The sequence below is a fragment of the Strongylocentrotus purpuratus genome, unplaced genomic scaffold (assembly GCF_000002235.5).
Source record: "Strongylocentrotus purpuratus isolate Spur 01 unplaced genomic scaffold, Spur_5.0 spur5_scaffold_1, whole genome shotgun sequence".
Taxonomy (NCBI): Eukaryota; Metazoa; Echinodermata; class Echinoidea; order Camarodonta; family Strongylocentrotidae; genus Strongylocentrotus; species Strongylocentrotus purpuratus.
In genome coordinates, this window is record NW_022145594.1 from 1,897,308 (window position 1) to 1,909,759 (window position 12,452).

General features: G+C 37.4%; 1 protein-coding gene across 1 annotated transcript in view; it reads right to left on the bottom strand.

Moving 5' to 3' along the window:
- LOC105446252 (mucin-5AC-like) overlaps window positions 1-12,452 on the bottom strand; it is a 39,061-nt gene that overhangs the window by 22,246 nt on the left and 4,363 nt on the right. The window contains exons 4-6 of the mRNA XM_030977593.1: window positions 10,884-10,921; window positions 9,065-9,134; window positions 8,248-8,267 (exon numbers count right to left, since the gene is read on the bottom strand). Of these exons, the coding sequence (XP_030833453.1) occupies window positions 8,248-8,267; window positions 9,065-9,134; window positions 10,884-10,921 (128 nt within the window). The remainder of the gene's footprint in view (window positions 1-8,247; window positions 8,268-9,064; window positions 9,135-10,883; window positions 10,922-12,452) is intronic.

Genomic DNA, 12,452 nt, shown 5'->3' on the forward strand with positions numbered 1-12,452 from the left:
CTCCTGCGCGAAGCTTTGACGTTTCATTAAATTATTAGGGAAAGAAGACGTTTCGTTGTACCGTTCTCGACTCTTAATCCTTGTCTAAATTCAATTTCTTTTGACATTTCATTAAATGATTAGAGAAAGAAGACGATTCGTTGTACCGTTCTCGACTCTTAATCTTTTTTATTCCTACGTCCTCTTCCTTTCTTCTTTCTCTCTCTCTCTTTATTTTTGGCCGGCGGTTTTTTTTTTTTTTGGGGGGGGGGGGGCGACCGCCCCCTGGCTACGCGCCTGTATCCTTTCAGTCTCTCATCAATTCCTGATGAAGCCGTATGAGAGAGAATTCAATTTATTCTTGTCTCATATACGGATGTCTCATTTACGTATGTATTATGGAAATGAGATAGCAAAGTGTGTATATTGATGGTCATCTCGCGAGTAATAACCATTAACTACTCTCATCGGGCTCTCATCATTAATGTTTCTCTTCATTTTTTGTGTGATGGTGAATAGTTTAGGGGGAAGGAATGACTGTACACCCCCCTCCCCCCCCCCCCGGGATCGACACCCATGAACATAGCACTTGACGAGTGCCTGGGTCATGCAAAATAGATAGCCTGTGAAGACTTTGGGATTTGGGAGAAACTTTTCATTTCTTAAGAGGGTACCATGACTCAAAAAGTTGAAATAACGCTGTTCAAGAGAAATGTATTTCTATGCATTTTGAGAAGCACTTGACGATTACCTAAAACTTACATCCTTCGTGGAAATCAGTAGCCGCACTGCCGTTCTATATAAAGGGGAATGTTTAGTAACGAGGAAGACAACGTGCTAGTATTTGAACGAATATGGGTTCATGAAGGGGTCTTATAGGCTCGTAGCCATCTCTCAATGTATCAGATCGTCTTTTGCTATTGAATCCCGATTTTCCACGGGGGGTAGTTGTCCTCGGGGGGTAATTGTCCTCGGGGGTAGTTGTCCTCGGGGGATAATTGTCCTCGGGGGTAGTTGTCCTCGGGGGGTAATTGTCCTCGGGGGGTAGTTGTCCGGGGGGTAATTTTCTGGGGGGTAATTGTCCTCGGGGGGTAGTTGTCCTCGGGGGTAATTTTCCGGGGGGTAATTTTCCGGGGGGTTATTGTCCTTTGGGGGTAGTTGTCCTCGGGGGGTTATTCTCCGGGGGGTAATTTTCCGGGGGGTAATTGTCCTTCGGGGGTAGTTTTCCGGGGGGTAAATTTCCGGGGGGTGATTGCCCAGGGGGTAATTGTCCTAGAACCTGGATCAATATTCGGAAGATGCAACTTCAAGTTTAGAAAGATCAACCAAGTCGGCGACTTTCCAAATTATGTCTACGCTGTTAGCTAAACTAATTGAACAAAATTTTAAATGAAGTATGATTTTAAGTTACTTCGTCAGCCCTTGACTCTCGCTTAAAAACTGATGTTCAGTTTCCTGGTATAAACGGCTGGCATAAGCCTAATTTACCGTTAACTTTGACAGCCAATCAGCGCTCGTTATATTCTCGCCTTGCTTCCTTTTAGTTTCTGTAATATTGATCGATTTCGGCTTTCTGTTTCATTCTTGCGTTTTACTCTGATGAGTTCAAGTCGAAAAGCTTAAAGGGACTTTGTAACATTGTTTAGATGAGAGATAGTGGTGCTAAGGCAGTGCAATGCTAGATGTACAATTAAAGATAATCTGAAAATTTGAGCGAAAACGGACCATTATTCATTGTACAAATCGGAAAAAAGTGATCCGATCGATTCCTTAATTCTCCCAATTATATTATTACAATTTAATTACATTTTAGGTGAATGGAAATCTCACAAAGCAATAAAATGGCTCTACATTTTTATAGCCTGTTGTATGTCTTTTTTTCATGGAAAAACGGTTGGGAAAATTCAAAAAATGGTTGGGAGAATTTTCTCCCATGATGAAAACCATGATCATAATAATGAAGCTTGATGACGATGATGATATTTAAAGATGATAACGATTATGATGATAAGCCGCACATCGATCCGTTGAACTTTGTTAAAAATCTTCATATTGCGTGAATTAATTTCGGATTTGGGGCAACGTAGTTGGATAATCCATACATACAAACATAATTTTACGTGTTTTGCATCCTGATTCAACAGATTTGTGAAATCAACCATCACAATGTTACTAAGTACCTTTAAGTTATGGCTCTCTTCAACGCTATAAGAAACAGAATAAGAAAAAGTACACAAAATGAAGCAGAACAACACAAGAGAATTAAATAAACAAACAAGAAACGAATACACATACCGTAGTGGACCCCAGCACTACCGGTCCAACTCTGACACCTTTACAAAAAGAAGAAAAACTAGTAAATCCCCAAACAAAGCCGATGAAATCCATATCAGTCTTATTTAATCTCTACATCTGGTTACGGTCGTTAGGTCATCTTCTTTTGCATCACATTTATTCCAATATGCTTAATCTGCAATCTACAAAAAAATCTCTTTAGTTAAGAACATCACAGTTTTTTAATTAATTCATGAAAAAACAATGAATTCAAACAAACTAATTTCATGAATTGTATGAATACAATCATTTGTATTCATACATATTATGTTCGAGAACAGGTTGGGATAAATAAAAGATTCCATGAGAGTAGTTAAATAATTATACTGAGTTAAGCCCCTATTACACCGAACTAGTTCTAACTAGGATCTGGAAAATGTTGCCAAACGGGCTAAAACTGTGGTTGAACGAAGTTGAACGTAATAGCAACTGTTTACGATCTGTTTAAAAACTTCATGGACGGGCTCGGACTGGCTACGGGAGAGTGCTCTAGAACTTTGAGCGTGTTCAAAATCGTCCCCGTCCTGCAATTAGTAGCTAGGAGTGACACCGTACTTAAAACGAGGAGGACGTACTACAAACGAAATTGCCGTACTTCGATCCTACTCGAAACGTGTAACAACCTGCTGTGGTCAAGGATCAATTAACAGCAGTATAAGTCCCCATCACACCAAATTATTTCTCGCTGCGTTCTGGAACCGGCCTAGAAAATCGTAAAAACGGGTTATCGTAGGGGTAGAATGTGTAAATAATGTCTATAATACGATCCTAGATCGTTCATAAAAATTCCTCAATACGTCCATCTCGTCTGTACCCCGTCTACAGTCAGTTCATATCAAGTTCAGAGGTGAATTTGCCATTTCCTAGCCGCCGAAGCCTAGTCTGCAAGCACAGACCCTACAGATACTTTGTCAAAAAAAATCATTGGGCCTTGAGAGAAGCCTTGCCCAGCTACCTGTGTCAGGAGCAGCTATATTATATGGCCTATGGTATTATTATAGTGCAGACTCTCTTCTACGACTGACTAGGGTTTGTGTCTGCAAATTAGTCCAAGCCCGTCCTTTATCAGTTTTTTTTACCAGTTCTTAACTAGTTCTACCTCGTTCCCTGTATACGTCCAGATCATTCTAACTAGTTCGCAACTTGCTCTCACTAGTTTATAACCCAAGCATGCCATTCAGGGACAGTTCTACTCGTCCTCATATCGTTGTTAGTGCGTTCGAACGAGCCCTTATAGGCTCGAGGGCTATAAAAACCCGGCGTGTTCTTGCCATTCTTTATTTCCGTTCAATTATACTACTGCTAATTGATGCTCGACCACTTCACGTTGTAACACGTTCCTAGTAGGATCAAAGTACGACAATTCCGTTCGTAGTACGTCCATCTCGTTTGAAGTACGTTGTCACTCCGTCCAATTGCAGGACGGGGAATCTTTTTTGAGGAGGCTCAAAGTTCTAGTGCACCCTTCCCGTCCAAGCCAGTCCGAGCCCGTCCATGAAGTTCTGAAACAGATCGTAAACAGTTGTTACTACGTTCACTCCGTTGAATCCGTTCCAACTCAGTTTGAGCCCGTTTGGCAACAGTTTATAAAACGTAGTGAGAACTAGTTTAGTGTGATGGAGGCTTCACTCCTGTGAATGTCTTGCTCTTCAGAGCTTTAAGTGTTGAAGTTGAACGGGAATAAGGAATGACAAGAACGCGCTGGGGTTGTATAACCCTTGGGCCAGGACGTGGTTGCACACGCTCTTGGAGCGAGTTCAAACGCACTAAGAACGAGATAAAGACGAGCTGAACTGTCTCCAAACTAGTAAGAATGGGTTTGAACTGACTGTGGATGAGATATAGACGAGATGGACGCATTGAGAACTGTTTATTAACGAACTAGGATCGAATTATAGGAATGATTTATAATAATAATAATAATAATAATAATAATAACAATAATAATAATAATAATCGGCATTTCTATAGCGCCGTCTATCTAGAAATTATATTCCGAGAAGCATTTATTATTACCCCGGCTTTAGCCTAGCAGCCATTACAGCGCTCCGGTATTTCAAGGAATTAATTCCTGCCAGGTGCCCATTGACATCACCTGGGTTGAGTGTGGCAAATGTACATCAATGTCTTGCCAAAGGACATTAGTGCCGTGGCGGGACTTGTGATCGACAGTCCGGCGGCGTGTCCACTCTACCCCGCCCACAACCTGTTTTACGATTTTCTAGGACGGTTCCAGAGCGTAGTGAGAACTAGTTCGGTGTGATGGGGGCTTTAGACAGCATCACCTGTGCGCTTAGAAACACCTGTATAAAGCGCCCTATTAATGTAATTATTATTATTATTTTATTTGTGAATAAGAGATAAATGACTTACAATCATACTCGGCGTACAAATAAGCGTCCCCACTTTCTGGACACGAACCGGTGCACGTTATGTCGCATCTATTACGTTGACTTAGACTCGAACAATACGTATTGTATTGGTCTGTTTTATTATCGCTGGAGCATGACGAAAAGGCAGAATCAGAAAAATCCTTACATTGATCAAAGCTCAAGCAAAATCCCCTTGTTACGACGATCTCTGTACCACCCCCGCATTTCAGATCACCTACGACAGAACGATGGTTATTTTTGCATTTTTCTTCTGCAATGAGAAAATATGCAAATACATGTATTGAGAGGTTGAATGGGCCAGGAACACGATTATATACATTTGTATCATCTAAGGAAATTTATCCAACAGGCGCGTCCCACTGCACTGCGCGTACATCCATTGTTATTGTAAGCTTTAGGCGCAACAATTGAGTCCTGCATCGTACGCGCAATCAGAGCAATATCCGGTCAATATTCTTTGCGCTAGACTGCCCAGCAGTCATTAGTGAAATTCGTGCATGTAGGTTTGACCAATCAGAGGCATAGAATCTACATATATTATATGTAAAAGAAACTAACAGTAGCGTACGTCGCGCAAGTACAGCACAAAAAAACAACATTTTCAATTCCTTCAATGTCTACATTTCTCAGAAATAGCGCCTATTAGTATTAGTAATGGTTAGTTATAATGCATGTGAACGTTGTAGTATGTTCCCTATAGGGTCGTTCACAAATGAGCCGCCGCAATTTCTTTCATTCTTTAAAAAAATACTTTTTAATTAAAAAAAAAAATGAGATGATTGCAAATATGCACAACAACAGTCTGGCGCACTTTCACTGAGCTCTATGTTTTTAAATACAGAAATGCGACGCTTATTACGCTTTACGTCATCATAAAAAGTTAATCCCTACGGATGTGTCGCGTCATATCTGAACTAGGTTTTTTTGAAGTGGAGATGGTGCACATACATGCGTATAGGATTGAAATCCAGTAACCAGGAGTAATAATAAAATTAAAAAAAAGCAGTTATACGCATTCAAGTTTTGGCGTATACTTGGCTATTTTCTTGTCACCGCTATTAGAGCAGAACGCATAAAGAAATACAAAGTAAATTCTTTTATAAACAATGTTCTTAAGCAAATAATGTACGAAGAAAGTATTCTGCTAATCATTTTATTTTTGAAATAATTGATTAATACAAAGAAAAAAGAAAACATTGAGGGTAGACTTAGCTGAAATAAAGATGGCTATTAACAAGTTCAACTTTATATTATCATAATGCATGAATTAATTTTGTTTCATATTCAAATTCAAACTGATGAATAGTAGATAACTAGTAAAAGACCCGTTCCGATTTGACGTGGTAAACCGTCGCAAAAAGGAAAAATTGAATAAAAACCGCCGCAGTATTTGTACGTGTAAATGAATGACAACAGCTTCCGACGATGGTCTTGCGCTTACTCACTCAGCTCAATCTTATGAGCACAGATGTTACAAACAAAAAGCAGATCATCGGCAGATCATATACACACCAAATTGAATATAAATACAATAGAAAATCTACTTAACCCTATTGTTCGGGAACGCATATGGGTGGCGCCCCGCCGCTCGCAGACTTTTTTTATTTCGAGTCTTGCGCAACTTTTAAAACATTTTTTTTTTAAATTGGCCCTACGGTTACAAGGTCACGTGACCTATTGTCTTTGCATGTCACCCCGAAAATCGCTCATTTTCGTGATTTGTGTACAAAAATAATATGTCAAACATGGGTTATTGGGTCTTGTTTAAAGTTTAGGTGGTTGTTTTGGGAATCAAAATAGTTGAATTGTAGTAGGAAATGAAATAAAACAACAAAAACAATAAAATACATAAGTTAAAAAAACAATGAAATACTTAAGAAATTATCAAAACAAAAGATAACATAAGGAATAAGCTGGCTCTTCCAATTTTTTGTGTTGTATTATAGGATTTTCCGACCAAATTCGCGAGTTTGTCATTAAAATTAATTTGTCTTGCGTTCAAATTCGACGGTTTTAGTGCTGTCGGGTATATTTCGGGTTTATATTCCTTTTTCTAAATTTCAAATATATGAAGTTTTAGTTAGAATCTACGTATGTTTCATTCAAATTAATGAACAAAGTGCTTCTTTCGCTATTTGGTTATTCGATTTAGCGCAACACGATTTTCTGACAACGCGACGGTGTACTTCTAGCATTCTAATTCATATGTAGCATTCAAATTAGCACTTTATGCACTATAATTAATGGTCAATATACATTTCTCGTTTATTACACACTTTTTATAGCTCATTGTTTTTTTTTCTATATCGTTTTTTCATGTGTATTTCACCCTATTTTATTTTCTTGCATTTATACTCTTTATATATTTTAGATATTTCAGATATTCATCAGCCTTTAAGTTTGATTGTTAAAAAAAAGACTTACATCTACGGACTTGATGGTCTCAATATTTGTGCAAATTTTCATGTAAGGAAGTTGTTTGTCTTGTGTTACATCATAAATTTATCACAATTTCATGATGGAGGAATAGTATAATATTATGACTGGGGTAGGTGTTTTTGTATCCCCACTTTTCCGGGGTATATGAACATGTCCGTTCAGAAATGCCATATCCCTTGATTTCGCCCCTTCTTTACCTAATGTCAGACTACACACATATACTTTGTCCTTTAAAATTAATAAACTGAATAACAGAAAAGACCCTAATGGTAAATCATGTATTTAATTGCATTTTTTTTTAAAGCTGTAAACGTGTGTTGCATTTCTTCCCCCTAATATTCCTATTTTGAATAAACATAATCCGAATACGAATGATAGGTAATAATTTGAATGATAAAAATGACGCCTCGACAAGTGACGATTAATTATAATGCTAGTTGAGCAGTTTCTAAATTGAATGACAGATCTATGAAATCCTTCGACCAAAATTCTAAATTAAATACAAAATCGGGAAAATTGAATGATAATTGGCATGGCAAAGCTGATCTGCGCTAACTTAAATACAAAGTAAATGTATTCGAATGACAAACTCGCGAATTTCGCCAAGAAATCCTATATTATTCCGAATGGTCTAATGCATTTATATCATATGAAAAAGAATGCTTAAAGGGATAGTTGAGTTCTGTTGCAGGGGGCGCTACACAAAATAATTTTTGTGAGATAATGAAAAACTGAGTGTCAAATTTGAGAGAACATAATATTTAAATGACAAAATCATCTTTGTTTGATCAAAATCGGTTCAGAGACGGCTGAAATATAACGATTTCTAATACTTGTGTACCACCACAAATATTAGATAATTTGAAAAATTTGAAAAAACCGTTAAAAAAAAACGAGATAACGTCTTTTACGTCGTATTTCAGCCAAGGCCGATATTGGTTTTTTTTGTTGACATTTTCGTGTTGCTTATATTACGCACAACCAGCCGGCCCATGTTTTGTTATTTTTAATTTAATTGAATAATTAATTAACGGTCGAAAGTGGAGCTGAATTGGTATGCTCGTATTGGCTAAATTTCACACATTTGGGGGTCTAAACTTACCTTCATAGTAATTTTAGGTTCTAAAAGGGCACTAGAAATGTTATAGATAAGAATAAAAGCAATAACCATGCACTTTGAAGGCATTTGCGGTCTGAAAACAAAACTCAACTATCCCTTTAAATATGAATAATATATGATTTATGGGTAACAATGTGATTTTTATGACTTTATTAGCCTACATTACCATAATCATGCAAATGGATTTTTCAAAAAATGGAAATTATCATGGTATTCTATACACTTCACTTGACATGTGTGCAAATTTTCGCGGAGATCGGCCGCTTCACGACCAAGATCTTATGGGGGGGGGGGGGCATAATGCCCCCCCCGGCCGTACTAAGAACTCATATAGCCCGGCCTTTTTAGGGTTAAAGATGACATTTATCTAAAAAAAAATGAGGACTAACATAAAACGAATTACATGTACAAAAACAGATATAATGATATCAAAAGTGTGATATGAATGGAAAAGGAGCAACATAATAAAATTAAAAAGTTCCTTCCGTCACCAATAATCAAACAGAGATATTATATACCGACGCGGGATTGCAGCGTCGCATGTGAACGACACTTAAAGACCGTCAATACTACTGGGCCAGAAGGGATTATACCACACAGCGAGGTCACTGACAGGTGGCTATCTCATTAACTCAGCTCTCAACTAACATAAGAAAAAGGAATCATGGGGACCAACAGGCACCGATTTGGGAAGTTTTCTATATAGAGGGAGCAAGTAGCTACACGTAGGACAGTGGGGTTTTAAGAGGTTCTGAGTGATTATCAGAGACAACTCCAGTAGATCTAGCTTTATACTTACTAATCTTGCTGTCAACCACAACCCATGTAGCGGCAGCAGCAGTAGCAGCAGCAGTGGGAGTAGTAGCCTCCTATTATAGAACAACACAGGAACATATTTTGATTGGCATAATATGCAATACTTGGGTTCACTGTATACTTGTCAACGTCAAGTGGAGGAGAGGGAGAGAGAGAGAGAGAGAGAGAGAGACGGAGTGAAGAGAGAGAGGGAGAGAAAGCCGATAGGAAGGGACGGAGAGAGAGAGATAGAGAGGGAGAAAGAAAGAAAGAGAGAGAGAGAGAGGGAGCGAGAGAGAGAAAGAGAGAGAGAGAGAGAGAGAGAGAGTGAGGGATGGGAAGGGGGAGGTGGTGTATGAATGTGGTTTTATTCATAACGAACGCTTTACCTCAAATTTGTAAACATGCAGAATTATTTATTTCCGTTTATATTAGTAACCAGGGAAATGAGAATAATAATGGAAAACCTTTTACCCACAAATATGAGAATTAATCGAAGGGGGCATGCTAAAGAAGCAAGTATTGTATGATGGATGCTCCTAAAACTGAGTTGCATAACATTAATAGAGAGTTTTGGTCAAAATAGACATGTCAGATAGAGCCCCCTTGCATAAAGATAACTTTAACAAGAAATACAAACGCACACAGGGGACACGAACAAATTATCGAAGTTGTGTTTAAAATGGCACAGAATAAAAAGTGCTGTTATGCTGCCAAATTCTACCGATTTAAAAATGAATTATTCAGGGGGGGTTCTTTTAGAGGCAAGATTAATATAATTATTACGCAGTGCCGCCGGGAGATCGTGGGGGATAAGCATATTGCATTTTCATGAGTTAGACTTGAATTGCAGTGACTGAGATGCACACCTAGTCACGTTTCAATCACAAGATGATGATGATTTGACAATTTTCTTCCAAATTAAATTTACACTAAACTTTTAACAAAATAATTGCATGAATAAACTTTTCGAGTATGACATTTATCTAAATTTGTAACTAAAACAGTTTGTAATGACAATGATGATAATGGCGAGGAAGATAAAGTTTGTAATGATGATGATAATAATGACAATAATAATAATAATAATAATAATAATAATAGTTATAATAGTACAAATTATAGCAATATTAATAATTAGAATAATAACAATAAAAATAATTGAAAAAGTTAATTAGACTTGAAATCATAGGGCTTGATGACTGACAGAAATTCAAAGGAAATTGACCATGTCGATTTCGAGTAAACGTGTGCACAAAAAAGTGTACGGAAGAAATAAAAAGAAAGAAAGAAAGAAAGAAAGAATAAAGAAAATTCTAGCGAAATCAATAGGTGATCTGTCGTTGACAGACCACCTAATAATACGATAAAGATTAGAAGACAAAAGAGAACACCTAGACTACTTCTAACTACAACTATTTCTGCTACTATTTATTCTACTACTAATATTACTTCTACTACTATTGCTTATATTACTACTACTACTATTTACTACTACTACTTCTACTACTACTACTATTTACTACTACTACTTCTACTACTACTACTACTACTACTACTACTACTACTACTACTACTACGACTACTACTACTGCTACAACTATTACCACTTCTACTTCTACTTCTACTACCTTTAATAATACTAATAATACTGCTTATTTTCTACTTCTACTACTGTTACTAACTACTAATACTGCTCATATTATTGCTGCTTCTTTAGCTACTACTATAGTGACAATAAGAAGAGAATAAGAACAAATAAAATGACAGAACACTGCGATCGACATTTGAAACATGACTAGGAAATACTGAACTTTACTCACCGTTGTGATGACTGGCGTTGTGGGGTCTGATGGTCCACCTTTGAGAGAACATGCAAGAAATATATAGTTCTGTTTTAGGTATGTGACGTATTGTGTGGATATATGGTATATGGTCACTTAAAGGTACTATGTCCCGTTTGCAGCCAACATCAAATTCAGTAGAACTTTGCAGGAATTTTGAATAAGTCACGTATGTCCTATTTATGAAATGTAAACGTTAGCAGTGTCCTATTGTTCAAATTATGAAAGGAAATCCGTTAACTTTCTAGACTTCACTGTCAGACACTATTGAGTGAGTGTCTGACTAATTTCTTTGTCTTTAGTAACAACATACATAACTGTTTACTTTACGTTATCACTGAGATTGTCTCATGTTATTACACAACCTCCTCCCTCCAGCAACCATGGGAGAATCCTGGATCGATGAACAGGCTTAGACCTACAACACCGTGTATTAAAGTAAACTAAAGTAAGTAAGTATGAGAGGAAAAGGGGTAGTTCAAACATTTTAATATTTATGAAGAGAAAAAAGATAATTCGATGAGTTTGCCTTCACGTATCAACTGTTGTAGGGTCATGTCTTATTGGTTTAGTGAAAACATCCTGTCAAACCTATATCAAGATGTGTTTTTTTTTCCTTGATCTAAAACAGTGTATTGATGCCGTTTGATCACTTCACCTTCGAGTACATGCAATAATGACTATTAAAACATGATGACGTGGATCCTAATCAAATGATTGGTTGGAAGCGTACACGTGACCAGGCATTTATGACTAACAATTCATCACCTTGGCGACGGACTATTGACGTTACAACAATGTAATTAATCAGGAGGTTGCATTGATGGCGGAATTTTCATGGCGGACTTTGTTTGAGGGATTACACTGCCTCGTAGCCGGGTGGCGAAATTTTTATTCCCAAACAGGTTTGCAATTTCTTATATTTCCGTTCTTCTCAATGGCTGATATGTTCTACATCATTAGCAGCTTGGAAAGAGGTCACAAACAATTAGACTTTAATTTTTTATTGCTTTGCCTCACTATTTAAAATGGAAAAAAAAATGAATAAACTGAGACTTGAATCCACAACTCTAAGCTTGTATTACGCTGGCCTTACCGATTGAGCCAACGATGGGTTAATGAAAAGTGATTCTGCATGATTTCGATAACCCTATCACTAACCCTAAGGGTTACGTCATTGCTAATGACATAACATATCAGCCAATCAGATGACCGGAAATATTAGCATTGGCAAACCTGTTTGGGGAAAAAAATTAGCCACCGGGTGGAGCGTGTGGTGGGTGTGGGGGAGTTAGCATGCACTATTCTAAATTCCCGGTACCATCAGGTCATTCATAATTATGAACTGATGGGAATTTCCAAATGTGTTTTAAAAATCAATGGAAAGTTATCATGCACAAATTATGGATTATGCTGTATATCTACATTATATTTTTCTTTAATTTTTTTTCCTAAATGTATTTTTACAATTCTACCGAAGTTTTGTGTCTTACAATGGCGCCAGGAGTGTCAGTTCTTAAAGTATTGTGCATAATGGATTGAAAAATG